At 35.9% G+C, this 26025-nt stretch overlaps 4 protein-coding genes across 15 annotated transcripts; all 4 read right to left on the bottom strand.

Annotated features, from left to right (window-relative positions):
- Nucleotides 1-1078: 1078 nt before the first annotated feature.
- Nucleotides 1079-7703, bottom strand: LOC129306055 (probable serine/threonine-protein kinase At1g54610). Of its 5 annotated transcripts, XR_008592110.1 has the most exons (9): nt 7468-7702; nt 6697-7130; nt 6168-6452; nt 5729-6052; nt 5247-5474; nt 4411-4511; nt 3144-3258; nt 1918-2380; nt 1079-1696 (listed from the first exon to the last, which is right to left on the bottom strand). XR_008592110.1 is itself a non-coding variant. In XM_054946376.1 (8 exons), exons 2-8 carry the CDS (start codon nt 7069-7071, stop codon nt 2096-2098), a joined length of 1713 nt encoding a protein of 570 aa, XP_054802351.1. In that variant the 5' UTR covers nt 7072-7123; nt 7468-7703; the 3' UTR covers nt 1079-2095. The 5 variants fall into 5 exon arrangements, 4 of the variants coding, with proteins under 4 accessions (XP_054802351.1, XP_054802349.1, XP_054802353.1 ...); XM_054946376.1 differs by having other exon boundaries at nt 1079-2380; nt 6697-7123; nt 7468-7703; XM_054946374.1 differs by having other exon boundaries at nt 1079-2380.
- Nucleotides 7704-9826: 2123 nt separating this feature from the next.
- LOC129306697 (double-stranded RNA-binding protein 2-like) lies at nt 9827-14430 on the bottom strand. Of its 2 annotated transcripts, XM_054947408.1 has the most exons (4): nt 14118-14430; nt 12542-12789; nt 11814-12033; nt 9827-11617 (listed from the first exon to the last, which is right to left on the bottom strand). In XM_054947408.1, exons 2-4 carry the CDS (start codon nt 12785-12787, stop codon nt 10578-10580), a joined length of 1506 nt encoding a protein of 501 aa, XP_054803383.1. In that variant the 5' UTR covers nt 12788-12789; nt 14118-14430; the 3' UTR covers nt 9827-10577. The 2 variants fall into 2 exon arrangements, with proteins under 2 accessions (XP_054803383.1, XP_054803382.1); XM_054947407.1 differs by lacking the exon at nt 14118-14430 and having other exon boundaries at nt 12542-14111.
- Nucleotides 14431-15683: 1253 nt separating this feature from the next.
- Nucleotides 15684-17520, bottom strand: LOC129305277 (uncharacterized). The gene is made up of 2 exons (XM_054945295.1): nt 17263-17520; nt 15684-17163 (listed from the first exon to the last, which is right to left on the bottom strand). The coding sequence occupies exon 2, from the start codon at nt 17088-17090 to the stop codon at nt 15948-15950; it is 1143 nt and encodes a 380-aa protein (XP_054801270.1). The 5' UTR covers nt 17091-17163; nt 17263-17520; the 3' UTR covers nt 15684-15947.
- Nucleotides 17521-17662: 142 nt separating this feature from the next.
- Nucleotides 17663-24869, bottom strand: LOC129305275 (phytyl ester synthase 1, chloroplastic). Of its 7 annotated transcripts, none has more exons than XM_054945290.1 (14): nt 24204-24835; nt 23924-23975; nt 23464-23519; nt 23131-23289; nt 22909-23013; nt 22174-22280; nt 21910-22031; nt 21691-21775; nt 21131-21264; nt 20595-20964; nt 20250-20363; nt 19881-19966; nt 18162-18473; nt 17663-18058 (listed from the first exon to the last, which is right to left on the bottom strand). In XM_054945290.1, the coding sequence occupies exons 1-13, from the start codon at nt 24622-24624 to the stop codon at nt 18179-18181; spliced, it is 2106 nt and encodes a 701-aa protein (XP_054801265.1). In that variant the 5' UTR covers nt 24625-24835; the 3' UTR covers nt 17663-18058; nt 18162-18178. The 7 variants fall into 7 exon arrangements, 6 of the variants coding, with proteins under 6 accessions (XP_054801265.1, XP_054801264.1, XP_054801268.1 ...); XM_054945289.1 differs by having other exon boundaries at nt 21691-21799; nt 24204-24828; XR_008591949.1 differs by lacking the exon at nt 17663-18058 and having other exon boundaries at nt 18418-18473; nt 20250-20370; nt 21691-21799; nt 24204-24866.
- Between the last annotated feature and the right edge of the window lie 1156 nt (nt 24870-26025).

Here is a 26025-nt window from a genome sequence, read left to right on the forward strand (position 1 = left end):
ATAATCTAATGAAATATAAGACATTAAGGTTACATATTTTATCTATTAGTTATTTTTTATTACACAGTAGTATTTTTCTTTTGGCTTTTAAAAAATTGTCATTATGTCTATTACTTACTTCAAATAACGCTTCCACTGCACACGTCCATAGTAGTATTTACCTTCCGACATGTGACCAATTCATTGTCTTCCATATGGAGTGACTTCTATTTTAAATTCAAAACTTGAAAGATTGGAATTAGGAAATGCTACAGTAGCAACAAATGTAAGTTCAGCAAAAAATGCTCTAGATGAGGTATCTTAGACACTGAAAACAGAGCTTGCTACTTTTATTGTTTTATCGTAGACAATGAAAGCATAGCTTGCTGTTATTGTTTTTATATGTAATTTAAACAGTGCAATTTATTGGCTTTGTCTTTTTAGACAGTCAAGTGAGTTTGCACCAGAGGAGTGAGAACAATGAGCCCCAAAAGACTTCTCGTGTCACTTGTTTAACTGGTGCTATATGAAAATTTTGGCCATGGACTAAAGCTTGTGTTTTTGTCCATATGGCATAACTGATGCAGCTGCGACAGGTCATCCATTCTCTTTTAAAACTTTAGCATCATCCTCTCACCATTGTTCGCCCGAAACACTTGATTGGCTCCACTATAACTACTGCTTTCCATCCAATCCACCAGGCAGCAAGAAACTACAGAGCGAGCAAGGTATGTAGATGGTCATCTCTCTCGTTCTCCATAAATTTCTCCCTCGGAGACCATAAAATGAAGAATACTCCAACTAGAATACATAATGTACGTTATACATGTATTACTGCTTTTTTTTTTTTTTGTTTGCCCAGATGTACATGAATTGCTGCTACACTTTTGGATTTTTGACTTATAGTATAAGATCAAGACCTCCGCCGCCACTAGTAGATACGTGGCTCAACAAAATGTACTATGTTTTCATACATGCATGTCACAGGCTTGCGCTTCTGTCAACTTACTCAAAGAGACACCGTTATTCTCGCTAATTTAGAGTGGTTGGGAAAAGGAAATGGGATTAACCTCCCAAGCGATTGTCGAGCAGAGAGCCGTTAGCACAAAATCAATCAATCAACTTATCATATGAAAGAAAAATAGATAAATACTATTCAACATTCACTGTTCACTGGCATGATTGTTAATTTGTTCTCTCTTCCTTTGGTGTGAACAACTAATTTTCACACACACACATCTGTTTCTAATTCGTCATAAGCTGTCAATGCAAACATCATTAGATCGCACACAATTTGTAAACAAAAACTATAAACAACATTGTTGTTCATCTTCTTCCGCAGCACTCTCACCCACTGGCCACTATACCCAGGTCATTTCTCAAGTTTTGCCTGTGGATTCGCTTCCTAGTTCAACGCAGCTTCCGAAGCAGCCATACCGAGAATATCTTCAACATGCACGCTCCACAATACTAGGATTTCAAGTTCTTTGTAGAGCGTTGGCAGTGGACATCATCTCCCTGTCAAAAACTGACCACGGGCCATTTGGGGCAGCTCGAGCTTCGGGAGACAAATGACAACCCCAACTTGAACTTTATACTCTGATATTTTCTGGGACGGCAGTATCGTCCTTCAAGAATTTTGGGTATAGGATTTGAAGATACTCACCCACATTTCAGTGTGTTCGTCTGTACCACAGAGCGCTACCTATCTCACTGACTAAAGAGGACAAAAAAAATATCTCAAGGATTCATCTTCATCAACTTCATGAAAAAGTATCCCGATAATGATATAATCGCCATGTACATTATATAATAATTGTTCGCTCTATCAGCAGATTGAACATAGAAGGGCGGATGTAAATCCATATAAAGCAATATACAAAAAAGTAGTTGAATGGGAGAAAGAAAAGAAGGGTGAGATTGGAAAAAAGATGTTACCCTTGCACTTGAGTTGAGCAATACTTCATTCTGGAAGCAGGCAAGCAACAGGCCCGATCACAATTCAGATTTGGCGGCTTCTGGACTTCATCCCAAATATGGCAGCAAAGGCGGAGAAATTTCTTACTTTGATTCTATATAATGCAATGAATATATCTAAGCAATGAATTTCTTTCCCTTAACGTTTACTCTTGAGGGCACCTGTACGTTGTTTCGATAAATCCAGTGCATCACTGGTAGCATGTTTCTTCTGCTTGGGTGCATCAATGGGACCTGACCAAGCTTGGAACGGTTCTTTTGAATGCGTAAATGAGGTTGAACTAAAAGAGACATCAGGAGGAACAATATCTGAATCAATATGATGTGAAGATCCCAAGGGAAAACCAAGTTGTCCATCTTGATGTGGAGGCGGGAACTTCTCGCTCTTGCTCTTTGCATTTGCACGAGTTATTAGACGCCTTCTCTGTAACACATGAAATTGTAGCAACAAATATAATTAGTGTATTTTTCACTAAAAGTTACAAGCATGTGCTTTCTCGCCCATAAAAAATGAACCAGCCAAAATAACTCCAAAAGAAAAAAAAATATAATTAATGAGGAACAGATCAAAAGAGATAATGTATTTTCTGATTTTTTCCGTCCTAAATTATAAGACACTTTTAGATAAAATTTTACATACCAATAAATCTCATTGAATACACTTAACAATCTTATCTTTCCAAAACAAAAATATAAAGTTCCAAAAATACCTATCATTTAATATATTGAAAAGAGAAGAGACAAAAATTAATTATAGAGAGAGAAATGGTAATATTGAAATTAGTGCATTTAATGAAACCTTAATCTACTCAAAGTATCTTATATTTTGGTACGGAAAAACTCCTTTAAAAGTGCCCTATAATTTAGAACAGAGGGAGTATTTGTTATTAAGGTCTACAAGAAGCAAGCAACATGATAATTTCAACTTCTAAATATATCTAGCCTGGTGGTTATTAAAAACTTTGAACATCAGATCACAAAATTCTGTGTCTAATTCACTCCAGCACCAATCCAGTGCAACATTGGTCAGGAAGGTATACTAGCCAACAGTCCTCCCTCAATGTCAAACATTTAATTTAATTAAGCATTATTGGAGGATCTAATAATCCCATAGCATTGTCCAGTGATTTAATAGGCATCAAACATATAGTATCAATTATCCATAGCAGTAATGGTTTTGAACATACATCAATGTTGGATTGAAGCTCAGCGTTGGCTTCAGGAGCAGGATTAGGTTTAGCACGATTACGTGTTCGGGGTTTCTTTGCACCATCAACTTGAGCTTTGCCTGCAGCTCGTTGTCTGAAATCCATATTGACAAATTATCTCAGATTTGGTCAAAAATTACAAGATGGCTAAATCATAACAAAAAACATTAACCAAAAAGAAAAAGGCACAACTTTCTATACATACCCATGTTTATGTGTGGTGAAGACTTAGGGAGTATGAGAAGTCTAAGTTCTACATTAAGTAGTATGGCATATTTTATTAAGGTATTTAAGTGGGGTGATTCTCCTTTCTCTCCCCTCAATAACTAGCTTTTAGAGGAGGATTCTCCAACTTACTTAAGTACCTATCAATTGGTACTAAAACCAGTAGTTGACAGTTTTGGAAAAGGGTTCAGGGTCATTTTTGTTCCTGAATCATACACGAAAAGGTCATAAATATTCTTAAACTCAACTATGGGTCAATTTTATCCCTTAACTTTAAAAATTTCCTCCATTATCACCCTGACGTTAAAAACACTTAACGTCCATTGGTTATCAGTGAGTTCCACTATTTTTTAAATATTTTTATCAGGTTAAGGGACATTTTTGCCCCTCAACTTCTACTCTAAGGGTCATTTTGCCCTCTTAACTCAAATAAAAAATAATAAAAAAATATGGGGCCAACTAATAGTGAGAAAATGGCAAAGTGATGAGGAAAGAAATCTCTAAAGTTGAGAGACAAAATTGACCCATAGTTGAGTTTAGAAGCATTTATGACCGTTTGTGTAAAATTCAAGAAAAAAAATGACCCTTAATCCTTTGGAAAAAGCTACCTCCACCAGATTCTAATCAGCAAGGAAGTCAAGTAAATTATCAGTAACATGTAACCAATAGGACATCGACCCTCAAAAGGGAACCAATTGTTCGAGACTTAGGGAGTGAGGAATGCTTAAGTTCCACATTGAGAAGTATGGAGTGTTCTATTGAGTATTTAGGTGGGGGTCATTCTCCCACCTCCATAACTAATTTTGGTGAGAGAATTCCCCATTCCACTTAAGTACTCATAATGGTGCCTCTATGAATGTGTTACATGTGGGTGGCCTGCCTAACCAACCAAAGAAATTAAGATATAGAGCAGTCACCCTTTATCTACTCACCTTATGTGATGTGCACAATCGCAAAGCTTAAAAAATGCACAGGAAAAACATAACTTATATGCAGGAAGCAAATGTAAGGGCACATATACCTCCTTGCTTCATCGTCTCGCTGTTTAACATCCATTTCCTTGCTTGGCGGATATTTGGGAAGACTAGAAGGATCACAGGCATAAGGTTCTGTGGTGAAGAACTGCGATATGATAGAAAAACCAAGCAAAGGGTGTATGAGTTTGACACATCAAAGATCGTCAATGCTTATTATAGATAACATCTACATCAGATTTAAGGCAAGTTTCACTTCATAATTTCCTGCACTTGTTACCATAGCTATATGAACCATGTCACCAAGAAAGTAAATTGACCTCTAATTCTAATTCTAACTCGCAGTTAAACACCACAGAGAAAAGTGACTTCAGAGGTAATCCGCATGACAAGAACTCTAGAGTGTCTGCGTACTTTACCATAATAGACAAAGCCCAGGAAAAGCACAGAATCAAGCTCATAAAAAATTAAAATTAATTTTCCTCTAAAACTAATTCAGGGCTTCTGGCGCATTGTTCATAGAAGATATGTCCAAAACAAAGAAACTCAAGAATCAGACCACATGAAGATTGTTGTTAGCATCATAAGCATGTAAAGGAAATGATTGCTGTTGAGAATCATCATCCTGCCTGATAAAACCCATTGAACATGAAAATCACAGGGCTTCACTTCCATATGCAGCTTATTATATATATATATATATATATCATCAGAAAGCAAATTTAAATTATGAATCTAAATGAACCAATTAAATAAATATTCATATTCATTCTAAACAGTCTGTGACATGAAATCATAATATCATTAACAGGGCAGTAAACAAAAGGAAAATATAACAGAATTCTTTTAATAATGGCATAATTGGGGATTTTCAAAGCCCCACCTCACTTCTTAAGGCATCTGATGCAGTCTTCCGTTCTGCAGGATCAAGTGCAAGAAGAGTATCAATAAGCATAAGTGCAAAAGGTGGAAAATCTTTAAATGTCTCTCGTATGCATCTCTTGTAAGGCTCTCGAGGTTTAAACAAGGTAGCATTGGGCAACTTTGACTTCTTCCAGTACTCATCTGAGGGGGAACCACATAGTTTGTATATCTTATGCAGCTGCTCCACCTATTTAAGCATTCAAAAAATGGATAAGAAAAGGTGTGAAACATGCCGTTCACACATTTTAGAGTACACTTTGAAATCTAACAGAGATGCCAAATACTCAGCAGACAGAATGCAGATATTTGGAGAAGACAAAATTATTGGAGTATAAGACTAGTTATAAGATAGAGAATCCCAGAATCACATTAGACAATCAGAGTTATAACACAACATCAGTGAAATGATGAATCCTATTAGTCAAAACAATATATATTAACTGTAACCTCTGTGCGACCAGGCATAATTGGCTTTCCTGCCAATAACTCTCCCAAAATGCAACCTGCGCTCCAAAGGTCCACTCCCACACCATATTCTGTGGCACCAAGAAGCAACTCAGGAGGTCGATACCAAAGTGTAACTACACGATTAGTCATCGGCAGCTTATGGTTAGGATCAAAGAAAGATGCCAATCCAAAGTCAGCTATCTTAAGTATTCCTTCATTGTCAATAAGAAGATTTGATCCTTTAATATCACGGTGAAGTACTCGAAGGTGATGACAGTGCTCAAGTCCTGATAATAGCTGGTGCATGTAACATTTGACCTGCAATAGGAAACAAAGTAATTGCAGACATCAGAGACTCTCAATGAAAAGAAAGTTTACAGAAGCTTATTTAATTTAACCACTTCTTAAATCTTCTAGGCAAACCTGTTCTAACCTGAGGCTCGGTGAACTTGATCCCTGGGCTTGCAGCAAGTCCAGCCAAATCATGCTCCATGTAATTAAACACCAAATACAAACTACAGGACATTCTTGATGTGACTAAACCTTCCAACTTTACAACATTGGGATGATCCAATCTTCGCAAAATAAGAATCTCTCTGGCCATGAACTTCACACTCTCAGGCTCCAAATTGTCAAACCGAACCTTCTTTAGTGCAACAATTTTACCAGTCAACATGTCTTTAGCTTTGTACACATTGCTATATGTTCCTTGCCCAATCTAGAAAAAACGAAGGAAGAGAATTTATACAAAGAAATCAATCAAGAATGCACTGGAGGTATCAAAAACACAGTTGTTGCAGGGTTCTTAACATGCAGCTTGGGCTTTAAATATAGAGCCCATATATAGCATGACCAAGCATGCCGCAAAAGGTTACAATTAAAAGTATATTGATTTTGCATGATGCAATGCATGCGCTAACAAATAACAGAAACAGAGGTTTTCCCAGCAAACACAAACACACCTTATCAATTTTCTCAAATGTGTCAGCCTTCCGAGGAATCCACCCACTAAGTGCTTCTCCACACACTGCCGTAAGCCACGGGGGCCACCCAGCCGCTGCTTGCTCCCCCCGCAAATGCTTCGGAGGGTTACTTAGCCTTGGGTTTGGCTTTGACCTTCTCCTTCTGCCCCGGGGCTGCTGAACCTGGGCCCCACCATCATAATCATTTCTCTCTTCCTTTTGGTTGCCAACGTTCTGGACCTCAACCACTTCCCCTTCAGCTGTCCCCGTGGAGTTTTCATCTATCTTCCCGTTCGATCCAGCACTCAAATTCCTATCCTCTTTCACCTCTGAGGTTTTTTCAGATGAGACTTCTCGACTAATCACACACCCCATATCTTGAATCTAAACATAGTCCTGGTATAGGCTTCTGGTAATCAAACAATCACTGCAATCTAAATAAAAATCACAGGCATCCTTAACTAGGTAGGTCAACAATTAATAAACAAAACTAGAAAACATATACATCATCTGATGAAAAGAGTTTTGAAATCTTGAAGGAACCTTTCCACTTTTCAATAGTGAATGACCCACAAAGCTCAAGAGGCATGAGCGCAAATAGAACCGGCAAAATTTAGAATTTTCAATTGAGTAAAAGCGAGCGAGATTCAGTGGGTGGCAAAGTAGTGGAAATAGAATGAGTGAAAACGAAAGATCTGAGTAAATAGAATATTTGATGCATTTAGAAAGAAATGACAAGATTGAGCCGAATCAAAAGTAAGAGAGTCTTACAGTAATCGATGCTAAATTAGCCAGTTTGGTTGTTGCGGGTCAAGCGAGAGAGAGAGGGAATATGAGCTGTGTTTGTTTGATCCTGTCCCGACACTGTTTGGTCTTTTTACCCTCTTTCCAGTTCAGACAAGAGAGGGAATGTAGTGACGAGCGGATCTTCTCGTTTTGCCCAAGTCAAAGCCCCGAACCTCCCCGTCGAATTAGATTTTCGACCAAGGCATAAACAAATAAATAAGAACTGCGAAATGTTATCAAGAAAGAAGAAATGGGAAAAGAAAAGTCACGCACTTCTTTCTTTACAACGCCGATGGTACAACAACAACAGAATATGGCTTTACAAAGACCCATGGATATTCTTTTTGAATTTTTCATTCATGGGGCAAAAAATTTAAAGCTTCTTTATTCAAAGCATAAAAATTGAAAACATGACAAGACCATAAATCCCACTTCTTATTCAGAGTTTAACCTAAACTTAGGAATAGATTTTATAATAAGAAAAATGATAATAAATTTTTTTGAATTAGATAAATGACAGTTTAGTTTCTTAAAATATCATAATTTTATTGAAGTCCTTAAGAATTTTTTTATCATTAATAAATTTATATAGATGATTAAATTGTCCTTGTTGAAAATAAAACAATTCACAAATTTTGTTTAAATAATCATCTTATATTAGTAATAATGCAATAATAAATCAAGAATTTAACATATGAAGTTATAATTTATTGTTGCATTATTGTGAATATAAGAAAGAAGGTTGTGATTATTTAAATAAAGCCAGTAAATCATTTTATTTTCAACAAAGATAATTTAATTATTTATATAAATTTATTAATAATAAAACAATCTTTAAATACTTTGTTGAAATTATAGCATTTTGAAGGATTAAATTATTATTTATATATTTTAAAAATATTTTATTATCATTTTTCCTTTATAATATTATTATATTAAATATATATATATTGAATTATTAATATACTGATGACTAATATTGATTTATTTTTTATTTCAATAATTCAGTTTATTCTATTATTTTAGAACGTAAATGGAATATATATATATATATATATATATTCTTTTATATGAACAAGGAGTAGGCTCTGTCAATTATAGATGAGTCGACTTTTCTCAACTCAAGCCAACTTTAGTTAATATAACATGTATAATTTTAATACTAATGATGTCAAAATATAAAATTTTAAATGTATTTTTAATAACATATTTTAAAGAAAACTTTATATTATTTTTGGGTTAAGAATTGTATATGAAAGGTCATAAATGTTCCTAAACTCAAATATAGATTAATTCTATTTTTTAACTTTAAAGATTTCCTTTCTCATTTTTTTCACAATTAGTTGATCATTAGTGAGTCCCACATTATATTTTTTTATTATAGCTATTTGAATTGAAAGGACAAAAATGACCTTTTAAAATAGAAGTTGAAAATAAAAAATAACCATTAACTTAATAAAAAATATTAAAAAATAATAGGACCCACTGATAAATAATAGAAGTTAAGTGTTTTAATACTGAGGTGATGATAGAAGAAATCTTTAAAGTTGAGAAACAGAATTGACTCATGATTGAATTTAAAAGTATTTGTGACTTTTCTTCTATAGTTCAAGGATTAAAAATAACTCTTAATTCAATTTTTTTTCATATAATATAACAAAAGATAAAAGTATGTAATTTTAGATTTTCAAAATATTATTTACACTTGAGAAAAATTCATAATCCGGGGATATTTAACTTTTTACCCCCACCACCTTCACCTTTAAAACGAGTCGAGAAAGCGTCCTCTTCCGCGTAACCTCTCTTGAATCCCCACTTCTGTATGTCCATGTACGTCACTCAACTAATAACGTGCTTAGCCTCTTTACTGGGTTCAGATTCATCTAATGGGAATGGGTCCAACCGACTGCCATGTGGAGGAACCAGCTTTTCAATGTCTTATGCTTCAATGTTAATGTTACTTTTGATTACGATAAGTTCATCTTGTCTTGAAAATAGATGTCACAATTAGTTGAGAAGGTGACTTTTCTTTCGTAACAAATACTATTTTCACTTACTTTCATATGCTCCTTATAGTCTTTCATAATTCATAGTAAGATATTTTCTAGAAATGATGGATGCGGTCATTTGATAGGATATTAATTAATTTTTTTTTTCAATATTACTCCTTTTCAAAGTTATCAAGTATGAGAGGGAGAGAATTTAATATAAATTTAAAAATTTTCAATTTTGAATTTAAATACGAATAACATTAAAAAGTTTTTTTATTTTTAAACAAAATTAATGAATTAGTTATCTATATTTCAATGAAGTAGTTGGAGATGTAATAGGCCAAGGAAAGGAGTACCCCCAACAAATACTAATTGCTTGAATTTAATTAAAAACCTCCAAATGAACAAACGACGAAACACCTTTCAATCATGTCCACATGTCCCTCTAACAACTATGTCAATCACTTTCACAAAGCAACCCCACCAACGAGTCAAAATTTGGATCGTCATAAATGAATAAGTACCCCAATTATCTATCAAGTAAATAACCAAGTCCAGAATTTAGGATATCCCAACAAATTTCACGCGTAACCCTGGAGTCATGTTTCAAGAAAGCTTCGAGCCTCGAGAACTGGAACTTCTTGACCATTGAATGAGAAGACCCGTCCAACAGCTTGAGAGCTTAATCTTCCTGAAGCATGGCCTTAATTTCGTGAATATGAACAAGATGCAACAGAAATTTAGTTGCGAGTATTTTGTCATGCACTAGAAAGTTAGTCAGCAAGTGCTTATTTATCATATGACAATGCTTTACTACTCACTTTTCTGGTTAAAATCTGCTCTCATTTCCTCATGCTCTATAGACAAAGGAGAGATTTACCCGAATTTCACCAATTCTTTCACACAAAGGCATCAAGGAAATGCAGATTTATCAATGAACATGAAAAATAATTATTGGTCCGTGTAAAAGCACAGACCCGTTATTAAGCACGGTAGCTTTTGAATATAACGCCTGTGGCATGCGCGCACACACACACACATTCATAATTTGATATTGCACCCCAGATCAACTTCTTGACACATTTCGCCAACGCGTTTTAATTTTTAATTCTTACTTTTCGACATTTCGTCAATGGCTTTCCTCGGTGGAGCTGAGCAGACAGGCACAACAGATCTGATTCGTACAGGTGGTGCCATGGATAGAGAAGGAGGCTGTGCTCCCACCATATCAAACCTCGCAGACATGGGCATGGCTGGAATTCCTCGGACCCCAGTTTTCATCCCTGAGGAAACTGACAGAGGAAGTTCTCTCTGTTGTGACCTGGGCTCCGCAGACGAAGCATGATCCATGGTTCTGATCATTGAAGATGCAGATGTGGGCGGTTTTAAACTTCTATTTGCATTTGCTTTCCGATAGGCTCTCAGTATGGGGCAAAAATTGTCAATATAAGGAGGGTTATGTGGCTCAATATTTCTACTTCCGCTTTCAGACACACCTCGCTTTTGTCTCTCATACTCAAGAGCTGGTCTAAGGGCTCTTGTTTTATTACCTGGATCGCAATTTGAGAAATTAGGAACTTCAGATTGAGAAAACTCTATTGAATTTTCTGGCTTTTCCTCATGAATCTCTCTAATGATTACTGTTGACCTGTTTCGATCAGAAACACTGCAGCTTGAAAAGTAAAATGAAGGGCTTAATGCAGGATTGTATAATCTTGGTCCTGCAGGAACTGACACTGACTCCTTGACTGGAATATGAAGACAGTAGTCTGACTGGAGCACCGACTGCATCAAGGGGAAGCCTTGTGGTGTGGATGGAATAGGTGGTGCAATGGCTAGCGCCAAGAGGTGATTTTGCTGTTGTATAATTTGTTCTTGCTGCCATATGTGATACATTGACACACCAGGGGAAAAGCCAGAGAGGCCACAACTTTGGAATTGCACAGGATACGTGCCTGGCATTGGCAATTCCAGAGATGTAGAGTGGCTTTGCTGTGTATGTTGGTGATCACCTTCTGAGAAGTCCTTTGACTCCCACGGTTTTAAACTTGCAAGAACCCGAGCAATGATGACTTGTTCCTGTTCTTCATCGCCTTTAGACTCTGAAGGAAATAATGTTGGAGGAGATAAGTGATGCTGTGACACTAAACAGAGGATGTCAAATAATTAGAGTTAGAAGAAACAGATGAAAATAAAACCCAAAAAAGAAAGAAAGAGTGCATTGAATTGAAGAAAAAATCTTGATCATGCAAAATGTTTGGGTGCAGACTCCACATGCAAATGTATAAACAACTTGGGCACTAAGGAAGAGAGATACAGTAAAAGCAACAAAAGGCTCACATTTTCTCAATGAAGTCCAAGCAACCATTGCAGCATTTTTTTGAGCCTGTTTCTTGGTCCTAGCAGGCTCGCCAGAAAAATTCATTCCAGCAATCTCAACTGTACTTGAGAAGATAGGAACATGACCTAGTCCAGATCGACAAGTTGTATAAACAGGAAGATTCAATCCAGCTCTGTGAGCAGTTTCCTGGAGTAAATTCTTGTATATTCCTGTTTTGTCCTGTCGACATGTAAATACCAATTATTATTAAAAAGAAGAAAAAATTTGTGTGCGTATCTGTCTAAATGTCTCCATACATATAAAGAAGTTTTCTATGCTCCCATGAGAACAATTCAAAGATAGAGAATAACATAATTCATCCTACACCACCCTCTCCCCAACCAAAAGTTAAACATAGAAGAAGATAAAAAGAAAAGGGAGAGACATCATCTTGTTGCAAATAAAAAAGGGAGGAAGAACCCAAGATTTTGCGAGGAATAAAGTATTAACCCACAAAAAAAGGGGCATCAGAATCAGTGTATTCATATCACTCATTAAACAACAAGCAGCAAACTGAGCAGAGCTCTCTTGGCTAATGTATACTTAACCCTGATGTTCTAGCGCTCAAAAGACTTACTAGTACTTGACATGTAAATCAAGTAGTTGTGAGTTTCAAAGAAGAGAGAAATATAAGTGAAATACAGGAAAGAAAGGTAAAAGAATGATAAAGGTTTCAACATTTGCTCACCAGAACTCTTGCTGCCAAAGATGCAGAAAGACCTCCTTTTGCAAGGATGTTTAGAGCTAACTCAGCTGCTGCATGTTCAGCCTTTCTAAGAGTCGAGCAGAATGTTGGGCTCTCAAATGTCTCTCCATTGAAGTTTACAGTTGCTTTGAATCGAGGAGCATGATCTGGGCCTTCACGTATGCATGAATAGGCTGGCAAATTAAAACAGCTTCTTTGAGCCAACTCTTGCAACTGATTCTTATACATCTCTGCACACAAGTGAGTCCCCATGCCCAAATTGAAAAGTAATATATTTTGTCAGAATTAAGGTTGTGCTTAAAAGATTAAAAGAGAATTGGGGTGGAGTTGGAAAGAGCTATCTTTCCCTTGTTTGAATGATTCGTGAGAGAATAAATGGGAACATAAGTTGAAAATTGCAATATAATTATCATAAACTTACCTTATTAAGCTTGAGGTATCATAGTAAACAACAAGTTTTTAAAATCAAAAGGAGGATCATTCTCCCTCTTTACTGCCATCCCCACAAATTCAGAAGGAAACAAGGTAAGGATATTTAAGGGGGATTTTTTTTTTTGGGTGCTTATTCCCCTTCTGTTTCCTTCCCTTCAATTTTAGAAGTTTCAAACAAAGGAAAATGATCCCTTTTCATTCCTTCACCTCCCACCCCCCATTACCAAGGTAATGGAGATGGTTAGACATAAGTATAAAGAAACATGGGTTATTTAGAGGAGTCTTCACCCCACATACAAATATATGATGCTTAAAAGAAGAAAATTCCATCCCAGAGGAATGTACACTAAAGTGTAGTAGGTAAACATGATAGGCAATTTATCAATCACCACGTAAAGAGAGCAACATATTTATGTTCTCTATGTCTCTCTTTAAATAATGAAACTCAGATGAGCTTGACATTCTATGTTTACTTCTCATTGCATTATATATGGAATAAAGGAATAAATAATAAAGCATAGAAATAAGGAAACCGCTTCAACTACATAAGTTACACAGGCTACATATATTTCGATTTAGCCAATTTATGGGAGAAAGCCAAAGAAGCCTATCAATTTTGCCAAATTGTCCAACATTATGAAGAAGAGCAAAATCACCAAACATATTCTTCACACAGGAAACACCAACGCGCCATAAACAGTTTGTGTGTGTCCATGTGAACATGGTTGAATGTGTCTACTTTAAGATTAATTCTGCAGACCAACCGAAATTAGTGTAAAACGTGTGAGCTGGCGGTAAATCAAGTAGCAAACCATTATTGAGCCTTCTAGGAGTGTCGAATAGTTTCTGTATATATGCCACAGAACTTCTAGAAACACCTAAAATGAAGCAGCTATAACCGAACAGCTCAAGAAATAAACAGAGCTTATTTACAACTGCAAATCCTTGTCTTAAATTATGTCACCCTCTCAAAACAAAAAGATATTTCCAAACTACCTATCGGCATGCAGTAACATCCAACAATCCCCTCAAAAAGACATCATATTGAAATCAATCGGAAATTCCTTGATAAAACCAAAAAGGATATTGATAAATATATAAGAAAGCATCAAACATCGAATCAAACCTTTTCAAATAACTGCGCGAAGTTTAATGCTAAAGGACCTGGACGTGAGAAAAAGGATTGCCAGAGTGGGAGCAAAATTTAATATAGCACAAAGCTTGAACCGTAGGCCATTGGGGGAGTTCTTTTTGGGAGAAAGTGACGGAAACCTGAGGGTAAACTGATTGATGGTAATAGGAAACGAAACTGGAATTCCATGCCACGGAAAATTTCCTTGCTTTCCCCTTTTCTGCTTAAGGAGGCGAAATATTACAAATTTTGTAATCAAGTTACCTTTTGTGGTTGAAGTGATAGTCTATTCTGCATGCTGCACCTGCACTTCGGTGCGAGGATAAATGAAAGGATAATTAAAACCGACCATTTTAAGTCTTGTAAAATTTCCAACGACGTAAAAAAAAAAATTGTAAAGCTGTAATAATAACTCTTTAAACTGTTGTTATAATTCAATTCTCTTGAAATTAATGTGGATAAATAATAAATTTAAGTTCTAGACTTAGCTTCGTCAGTCTGGATTAAGGAAATTGATATATGTATATATGTTATACCCTAAAGGCATTTTCGCTGCGTTTTGTAAGTCGATTAATATAGATAGCCAAAATAACCTCATCGGCTCGTCCAATTTTTGAATTTAGTAGTTTCGCAGCTGAGTTCAAAAGAAATTTTTTTTTGCTGATAACCCTCTACCAGAATATAGTACTCTTATACATTTTAATTTGAACTAATTTTGAATGATTTTTTCTGTGATCTTACATTAAAAAAAAATTCAGACTGCAAGTTTCACTTTCATCGAAGTGTAGGGTGCAGCACGGTGTAATATCCAGTGTTATTATTACTCTTCTTTTTCAAAGTAAAACAATAAGAATTAAAAAAAAAAAAGAGTTACGTAGAATGTAATGCATGCCCGAAGCAATCAACGTATATCCGTTGCCTTTTTTTTTAAATATATATATATATATATATATATTATAAACTAAAGTTGAAATAAAAGTAAGTTTCATTCAAAAACAAATAAATATAAGTTAAAATTGATTATAAAATTTTATAATTTGGCTTAGGTTAAAATTTTATAAAAGTCTCAAGTCATGATTGATTATAAAAATAAGCAAAAATTGCTTCTCATTTTAATTTGGCTTATTTGACTATAAGACTAATTCAAAAATCCAGTCAATAAAAAAAATTATTGAAACCAACGTTTCGAACTCGAGCGCCTCAGAGTGAGAACAGCTCAAATGAATGTGTGATCTAGCTCTGGTATTGGATTGGAATTTATAATCGGAACTTTTAAAATTTAAATCAATAATTATAAAATTATATTTCATTTAAGGTTAATAAATAAATAAATTTATTTAAATTGTTAGATTTAAATTTTAATAATTTAAATAGCATTCGTACTCAGAGTTTATATTAAATACCATCATCAAATGCAAATCCTCTTGTATCCGTGGCTTCCGAAGGAATGGCGGTGGCCAGTGGGTCTACGTATTAGATTTCGCAATTTAATAGACTGATTCCGGGACCCTACCTGGTCTATGCGGGTCCAACATCCAAGCATGTGTCAAAGATTTGCACTTGAATATGGAAGCTGCAAGCTTGAAAAGCAGCAAGCATAGCATACTAGACAAATTTATTCTAGCCTTAGTTATAGCACCTTACATTATGATCCATGCCTTCTCAGTTTTCATACCACCTATGCTTACATAGAGCTACAATTACAAGCACCAACTTGGTAACAGAGAGTTGAAGGTAAACACAATAAGTGACAAGACAGCATCGACAGAGAAACACTCAGGACTAGTCAAAACCAGCGTTCCGAACACGAGAACTGCACTCATTTCAGACCCTCTCGCCATTATACTTCTCCTTAGCTTGCCAGCTGTCTATGGTTGCAGAGCACCTGATAGCGTCGATGGAACCGCCAAGGCCATGATTAGTTGGGTCAGTTGGGGTTGGCCTATCCGCACCCAAGTGTCTGCGATCGCGGGAATCATAATTTGGAGTTGGAAAAGGATTCTTTGCACTGGGTTTGGGGACTTTGTATTCACCTTCTGAAGCACGGGCAAGCCTTGTTTTTTGTATAAACATCTCCGCAACCTTGTCAATATCATCTGTGGCCTCACCGAGTCTGGCCCCTTTTCTTGGGGATGAACTCCAATCTTGACTAATTATAGGCTTGCCGCTTCTGTTTGTGCTATCAGTGGCCTTGGGTTCTTCTTCGTTACCATTATATGCAGCTGACCGGGGGGACCGACGCCAATCTGTCCAGATGACTGGTTGGCTTGCTGGAGGTTCCTGCGTGCCATGCCGTTTGCTATCAGTATCATGTCTCGCTGGATTAGCCCGTGCCGTCTGAGAGCTATGTTCGTATTCGCGGCCATCAAGTCTGGTACCGACCGGTATCACTGTTCTTTTGGTTAGCAAGTTATGGGGTTTCCCATCGTCTCTTGCAGGATTAGTCTTCTTGGGAGACCCATGTCCGTATTCATCGGCGCCTAAAGGTCTGGAAGCAACTGGTACCCCTGAGTGTCTTTTGGTAAGCAACTCATCATCCCTGTGTTGGCGATACCACTCGTTATCGTTGCCGGGGTGGTATGGCTTTGTCGGAGAGCTGTTTGGGTATTCATAGCCACCGTTAGGCCTGGTGGCCACCGGAACCATTGTCCTCTTTGGAAGCAACTCGTCGCCTCCATGTGGGCGACCATGAACATGAACCGGTTTAGTCTTCATGTGCCATTCATCATCATAGCTGGCGGGGTAAACCTTTGTTGGAGCGCCATGTCTGTAGTCGTCGTAAGGTTTCGAGACAACAGGGACTAATGTTTTGCTTTGAACATGATCGTATTCGTCGTAGTCGTAGTAGTCCTCTGAACTGACGTCGGACTTGGGAAGAAGCGTAACGGGTCCAAATATTTCACCTGTCCTTGACCCCATAGTAGCACAGTTGGTGTAGGTCTGGAGCCGGTAACCATATCCTCCCATGCCTCTTGTCCAGAGTCACTCTGTTTTTTTCAGTGTTGTTGTTTTGCCAACTCTTCTAATCTACAAGCTCTCCCTATATAGAAGAAAGATTATGAGAATTTACATTCCACCTCAGTCCACTTAAAAAAGACAGATTCAAACTTATCAAGCATTGGGGCGAACCATATGCTACCTTTACGTGACATATGCCTGGATATGGATTCTGTCCCTGTTCTTGGCTTGACAAAATAGCATATTGAAACAGAATCTTATTCTCTGTACACAAGCCTATCTTCTCCACTGCTTCTGGTTCTTAAGTGGTTGAAAACAAGTTTTCCGAAGTGATGGTGTCGGCCACATCCCACAAGAGATCAACTTCCGAGTAATCTACAAGCTTTGGATCGCTTACTCCGCAGTTTTCTTTGCCTCATCAAGTCAACTTCAAGAGAAGGTCTTCATGAAGCAGAAGGGATGCCCAGAAAAAAAAAAAGAAAAAAAAATGATGTTGTAGTATGTACATAAATAGTCATGATTCAAGTGGTTATTAATCTCCAGAAAAATGCAGAACGTTTAAAGAGACGAGAGATGGAGAATGAACTGAACATTATTACAATTACAAAAATGTAATAAATAGTCATGATTCAGTAATATATAATCGCAATAATATGTTTTATGATACATTATTATAAATAGTCACGATTCAGTACTCCCAAGAATCATAACTATATCATCACAGACTCTCACTACAAATCTGCCCCTTCTCCCTGCTCAAGGTATCTCGCAATAATATATTTTATTTCTCCAACTCAATGTTCGCCAGATAGAAATTAAATTACTTGACTAAATATTAAATGGACCGGTAACACATGTCTATTTTGCCAGCATGCTAAGAGCTCCATCTCCACCACCAACTCTTGGTTTCTTAACATTCCTTTGTAATCCACTGGCACCGGCTATCATTTGCTGTTGGATTACAAATATGTGCAAGGCTGTTCCACAGTGACACCAGAATAAGATGGGGGAATAAATTAAAATTTGCTGATCTGGCACTTAAAATATACCCCATCTTAAGTAATTATGATGAAAATATACCTATTATTGAACACTTTTCAGGGCTCGAATGCTGGAGTATCGGAAGAATAAATTGCACGATGCATTATTCTATCAACAATATTCCTATAGGGATCCTCCTCACGCTTCTTGATCAAGTAATTTATATTGTGCTGAACTTGAGATTTAATTTGCAGGTACAGTTGGTTGGCATTGTCTTTCTCTTCTAGCATCTTCTCCCTGCCTTTCGTTCTCACGGGCTTCCCGAATAGATAGTAAAACCGACCGGGTATCTTGGGTAGTAGCCCTGGAATGAAGAGGCTTTGGTTTGCTACCTCCCCACTCGTCTCATCCCTACAATTTAAGGGAGGAAAAAGATAAGTTTGATAAAATGAAAAGGAATCCACACAACAATAACTATTGGGAAAATTTTAGTGAAGATTCGTTGACTAGAGATCATAAAATAGAGAACCCTTGAATTTTTGAAACTTCAATGCAAGTTTAGAGTATTGAATTAAAATTAAAATTCTTTAAAAAATGACAAGATTGTCTCTATTGGAAGAGGGAAAAAAAATTTAATAGGAAAAAATGAACTATAAATATGTAGGAATATAAATAAGCGAAATAGAACAATGACTAACAGTTTGAAGGGTAATAAACAACATACAGTTGGGACATGAACATGTCATGCTATCATGAAAGCAACATTTGAAATTAATTCAAGTGAAAGTGTTGTAATGAACAAGTAAAGTAGGATAGGTAATAAACAGTAGTTTGAAGGATAATGAATCACATGCAGTAAAAACACGAACAAGTCGTACTAACATGAAAGCAATACTTTGGAATTAATTTAAATGAAATTGTTGTAATAAACAAGTGAAATAGGGATACGAACAACCTTAAAGGTAATGAAAAACATACAATAGGGACACGAACAAATTGTGTTAGAGAATTTTAATAGGGACAATCTTATCATTTCTTAAAGAATTTTAATTTCAATTCAATACCCTAGAATTGCAGTGAAGTTTTAGAAATTCAAGAATTCTCTTTTTTATTATATTTAGTTCAAGGATCTACAGTGAAATTTTTCCATGACCATTTTTTTTAAGGAAAATGTTATACTCCCTCTATTCTTATTATAAGACACACTCAACCACTTTAGTGAAACCTGAAATCAAAAAAAAGTAGTTACGCTATTAACTTTATCTAAAAATAAAATAAACTTTCAATTTTGCCCTCTATTTTAATTAAATAATTTGAATTTTGCATTACATTCTCTTTTATAGTTAATGAGTTTGAATGGGGATAATATTGAAAAATATAATTAACGCCTATAGTGTGTTTTATTAAAGAAAGAAAAATGCTTTTAGAAGGTGCCTTATAATGTGGACTAAAGGAAGAATATGCCTAAACAATATCCTCAATTGCAATATACTCCCTACAATCCTTATTACAGAGCACCTTTTAGAAGGGCTTGATGAGATATTAATTATGTTTTTCTAATATTACCCCTATTTAACTCATTAACTAAAGAATGTAATGCAAATTTGAATTTTTTTCATTTAAATAGGAGTAAAATTAAAAATTTATTCAATTTTCAAACAAGATTAATAATTTAATAATCTCTCCTTAGTTCCAATAAGATAGTTAGAGATATCTAATAATAAGAACTGAAAAAAGTATTTTATTTGAGCCAAATCCTCAGTTGTGATGGAATAGGAAGAATTAGTGAAAGAGAAACACGTCAAGAAAAAGAATTACCTTATCTTAATAGCATCACGATTAGAATTTCTGATGTGATCGTTAATGATGGGGATCTTAATTAGATCATTGTAGTCAAGTACCAACTGTTAAAGCCAGAGCAACAATGGTCAAACCAAAGGGCAAGTACAATTAACCACGAACTCAAGCTTCACAAGAATAAAAGTCACCGACAATTTTCTTCCTTACACCCACACATTCAACCCAAACACAGCAAAGGTGTCATCCACAATTACACGACATCCTAACAGTTTGAGGTAATAAATATCAATTCCAAATTTTGTTGGGGAGTAAAGCTGAAGTCAGCCTTAACTTGGTAGATTAGCAGAAGAAAATGAAGGCGTCGAGGCTTCAAAGTAAAGAACTTACTTCAGCTATATCATCTTCACCCACAACTCCAAATGGCACAATCGTGGCTCCGAACCGTGCTGCCATTCTCACAAATTCCTGATTTTGAGGCCATATTAACTTGTATGCCTCTCCCTGGAAACTATGGAAGCAAATAAGTACGGATTTTAAATTATCGACAAGCATGAATAACAAGACAGAATTACGAAGCTAGTGCGAACACAGTTGTATCTTTGACTTCATGATATAGGTAGAAACCTATGATCCCCAGCACATGACAGTGAAATGGAGATATTTACTAGAGCATCAGTTTTTCTCCAGTTGAAATAGAAAGAAGACCCTATAGAACGAAGGAACTTGATGCACCTTGAAATGGAGAGCCTCACGTGCTCCACCAGGATATAGGAGAACGTGTGATTTTTCTGAAAGCAATTTATAAAGATAGGTTGCTGAAACAGGTACGCCACCGAATATCTTTACCCAATCAGACATAGAAAACTCAGCAGAAGAATTATCCTTGTTTTCCATAAACAGCACAGGATGGGCCATACCACGAAGCATGATACCCTTCTGCCTTAAAAATTCATCAACAAGGGGAATAAGCTCTAATCCCATGAGCATGTGATAACCAACCAATAGGACAGGACCTTCATCTGGAACACCAGCGAGACCTTCCACAATCTTACCATCGTCCAAAGTTGAGAACATCACAGAACCAGTAGCAATACGAAATGACCTGTCGTTCATGCGATCAGCTTATCAGCTTTGGACTTATTATTCTTATTTTTTTGGGAATAAGAGACAGCTAATAACAAATTGATTGCAAGAATTACGCTGCAAGCCCTGAAAGTTCATAAAAGAAAAAAAAGATTATGATTTTGATTCTTGTTTAATCAAATTACCCAACTACTTGATCCCTCGCATAATTGAATTCTGTCGCACTGGGAGGAATAAAATTCATGACCAAATCACGTCTCCTTGAACGGCGGTACATGCAAGTCCCCCTGATTATTGTCAACAAACCAATGCCAGCTTCCTACACTACCACGCATAAAATACAATTAATTATTCAAGTTCGTCCCATAACCCTGAGCATTGTATATATAACTTGTACACATTAGCACATCCTTTCATTTGTTTGTCGTTTTATGGTGATGTACTGTAAAAGCACTTATCATTTAAAGAGACTGCATATCCTAAAAAAATTTCTTGAATACAAGAGATATTGTGGCATATATCCATGCGTAGCTAAGAAAAAAAACTAACAAAATTAGCTTAAAAAGAGAAAGAACACAACAAAGAAGTTACGGTTATCTGGGTGAACAAATAACAGAAATAGAAGATATTGTGACATCATAGAAGCAAACCAGCAAGTTATGAACTTCGACTCCAAAGACCATATTTAGAAGCACTAGAAGACGTAGAAAAGATGGTTGCAAATATATAAAGTCATTTCGCGTACCAAAAGAAGGGTATGTCCGCTGTCCTTAAAGTGACGTACTTTGCAGTGTTGCAATGAGCTCTTTAGTCTTCTAGCTTCATCTTCACTGGGAAGCATTTTATCATTGCCACTAGAATTTAAAATTCTGTCAATCTACTTTAAAGTAACTCGATACATATTTTATATTACACATGATAAACAGAATTGCAAATGGAGTGAAGAAATGTTCTCAGTAATAACCTAGCTAACACGAGCACTTCAGCTTTCACAGCATGAAGACGTGAATTAGCATATGCAGCAGCAGATTTAAGAAGCTTCAGCTTCCAAAGAAGGGTATCCTTTGGTATAATATCGGCCAACTCCTGATAAGAGATCAGACAAAGTAAAATACAGCCTGAATATTAGGAACTTTCAAGTTCGTCATAAAGTAGAGCCAAAAAATCGTGGAATAAATATAAAATCATACAGCCTAGAAAAATGGATGGAATATTAAACACTTCTTACAGGAAGACATGGCAGCAATGCAGTAAGGTTGTAAGACAATTGTTCAATTTTTTTCATAGGAGGAAGCCTATTTTCAATGTTGACAGCTGCCATTTTTGTTGGATCACCTGATATCATGATATAATAAAGCAATGTAGCATGAACCCAGAAAGTCAAAGAAAAATTCTATTAATACAAAGCCGAAGTAAGAGATTTGATCACTCTCCCTTTGAATAAAACCGTAAAAAAGCAATTCGAATGCTCACAACCTTAAGACTTAAAAAAAAATATAAGCTGCCTATTTTTTTAATGCTGTTTTATTGAGTGATTTCCTTTAATCTTGTGGCAGCTCTTCAAACAAAAGGAACTGGATCATGATTAATATAATTAGAACCTAGAATTCATAAGAAACAAGAAGCTTTAAATGCGTGACCATTAAACATTCTCTTAAAGGTGCAGAAAATGCTACTTTACCTAAAATTCGTTGCACAGTCTTGTACTGCAAATTGGAAACATGACAAGATAGAAGTTTTGCTTCTTTGAAAAATTAACTATTGAAGAAGATTCACCGAACATATTACTCGATCATGGCCACAACGTGAGCACAAATAATTCGATATATAATAATGCGTTTGTGCATGACATAGCAGCAACAAATGGAGTATACATGGACTTATTCCTATCCACAAGTCATATAGAATGAAAGGAGATGAAGAAGGACGTGCAGCACTCGAGAATGAATTACAGATCACTTACCCATAACAAAACTAAGAAGAAATGGAACAGCGGCATGCAGTCCATTAGGCCAAGCCTCCAAGATTGGAAACAAAGGCTGCAATCGAGATCTGCCAAATGATGTAGCTAGAGTGGAAAGCCATAATGTAAAACCTTAGTGGAGGATTGACCTTTCGCATGAAAAAAAAAAAGAAAAAGACAAGAACAAATTTTACAAAATGAATAGAGTATCCTCGGATTTACCTGGATTAGCCAATATCAGTACTAGGTCAACTGTTGGATTACGAGAAGCAACGGCAAGTGCTAAACATCCCCCAAAAGAATCCCCCACCAAGTAAATTGGTTTATTTGGAAATAGAGCATGCTCAAGTTTTACAGTTTCTTCAACAATTTTCACCAATCCTTCATATTTGTGAAATTCAAGAAAATAAGTCTCAGTTTAGTACTGATAACAATAAAACCTACAACTATAAAACACGGATGACTATAACAACAACAACAACTATATAACACAACACAGATAGATCAATAACTTCCAGGAAAAATCGACAAAAGAATACTTTAAAAGACTAAGACCTTCAAATGAAGTTCGATCATGAACAGGAATATGCAAGCAGCGAACTTCAAAAGCCCTGCATTAAGGAAAGAAAAAGTAAAAAGAAAAGAATCGTAAAAAAGTTGACAGAATAATTCATGAGAACCAGACAATAAAATGGTCAACTTGGAATTTGCACGAGTATAGACAGCGTAGCCGTAAGTTCACAAATGCAAACAATTAATGGGAACAATTCTTCTAAACTCAAGGAAACAGGGGAATGAGCCTATAGAATAGATCCTGTTCAAGTAAGGTCGGGGGGCCATTTCTCTTCAAGAAGGATGAACGTTGCCAATAACCTTCAACTAAACATTGTACAGAAAAAAATAATTACTGTAATAACCAGAAAGAGACTCCACATATGCAATGTTTAAAGCCTTGGCTCTAATGCTGCAAGCTCGAGATGTTAAGTATTTCATTAATCTGAATAATACAACATACTTCCCAAGAGCTTTATGGTGCAAAATCAGGCCCATTCCAGTACCATCTAGCCCTGCATGCGTTGAATTCAAGCAATTTTAAAATGTTAGATAATATTCAAAAACAGACAATCATGACAGACGGTTGAATACAATTAACATTCTCATCGAAAAACGTGAAAAAAGAAAAACTTTATCTGAGCCATTTTAACCGCACAGGCCCCCCAATATATCCCAAAAAACAGGACTCAGAATCACACCACAGAGCATTTAAAATCAAGCAATACGAAAAAATTGTTTACCAGGTAGGAAAAGAAGAGTTGGAGAGTCTTTCAAAGTAGGAGAACACTCAACTGGGCAAAACCAACGGGGGGGCCCTCCATCACCAGACTTATTCATTTCCTTGGCTGCAATGAAGTAATCTTCCACAGTCTGAGTCCCATAACCATCGTCCCAAAGTGGTGCTAACTCTGTCAAAACGGCACTCCTTATCTTATCTTCATCTTTAGTAACCGGTAACTGCCCATTCCCTTCTTCAATGACGGAATCATTTATCTTTCTATCGACAGGCGGAGAGGTTCGGCTAACGGCGACTGAATCTGACGACAATACAGTAGAGCTTCCATTAGCCAAGCTTCGAGGAGCTTTAAGTCGGCACCGATGCCTGAACACTCTGTTAGTTCCAGAAAACGGTGAAACTCGGAAACTCATCGCCAATGACATGGCTTCTGCAAGACGCGTCTCAACTCTCAATGGCTAAAGCCTTCCTCTGAGAAGGCAGTAAATGAACTAATTAATTAACTCACAATAAAATAGTTATCTGAACCACGAATAAAATGAAAATCAGAAATAAAAAACGAAGATGTAGACCCATGACGGCACAACAATCATTGGTAGGAAATAATGGGGGATAAATTCTAGAACCCCAGGGCAAATAAGAGCAGGAAAATGACAAAAACGTAGTGGAAAAACAGTGAACGTGGCTCTTTTGGAGAAACGGAACTATGTTCCCTCTTTCTCTCCATTCTCTGGCTGTCATTTGCCCACGAGCGGTTGGTCCTTCCGCGGGGCGCCAAAGTTTTGACAATTTGATTGCTAGACTTTGCATTTGGCTCATTTTTTTATTTTTTAATTATTCCTGGGGTATCCGCAACGCCTAAGTCGTAACAACGGAATTGAAACATCAAGAGAATAACAGAATCTAATCTAATCTTCTAATAATATTGTAAAGCATAATAATTGTTCCCGTTGAACTACGGTTTTTTTAGCAGCGATAACGGGATCCACTTTCATTTGTGGTCAAATAGAAAAAAAGAAAAAGAAGAAGAAAGAATGGAAAAGAGAAAACTGGCGGGATAAGTATTAGGAAGAAGAATAGTGATAAGTATTGGTACGGATATAAATAATACTTTTAGCGAAGCATAATAACTGTTACTGCAGAACTACAGTTGTTTGAACAGTAAGAACGAGACCCATTTTTCATTTTTTATTAGTTAAAGGGCAAGACTTCGCTCGAAGGATATCTTCCACGAGGTGGACGGGAGGAGGTTGAAGCCTAGGAGGAATCGTACAGCTACAGCATTAGCAGGCCGCATGATAAATTGACAATGAACTAATTATAGGCTTCGTTCGCGGAAGTCATGAAATTATTTTAGCAAGCATTTACTAAAAAAGGGTTAGAAATTAAATTTTTGGTTGAAATATATTTTTAATTCTATAATTTTATATATATTTTTATTTTTATTTTTTAATTTTATAAAGTGTTTTTAAATTCTTTAACCATACTACCATTAGTTTTATTACAAAAAAATTTACATTAAACTTTTGAATAATGACAAAAATTTCATGTTAAAAAAAAATAACAATAATTGAAATAAAAAAATAAACACTTAAAACTATTAGTGTTGGGGTTAAAATATTGAAAAAATACTTTATAAAATTAAGAATCAAAATAAAACCTTATATAAATTTAAAGGATCAAAAGTATATTTTAACCTAAATTTTTTTAATAAGTCTCAATTAATAATTTAATAAGTAATTATTTATGAAATAACAAATTTTTATAAACATTCAAACAAAATTTAATAATTTGTCAAGTAAATTTTAATAAAATAATAAATTTAC

The sequence above is a fragment of the Prosopis cineraria genome, unplaced genomic scaffold, assembly GCF_029017545.1.
Source record: "Prosopis cineraria cultivar Desert tree isolate PC_DT_omini unplaced genomic scaffold, ASM2901754v1 PC3, whole genome shotgun sequence".
NCBI lineage: Eukaryota > Viridiplantae > Streptophyta > Magnoliopsida > Fabales > Fabaceae > Prosopis > Prosopis cineraria.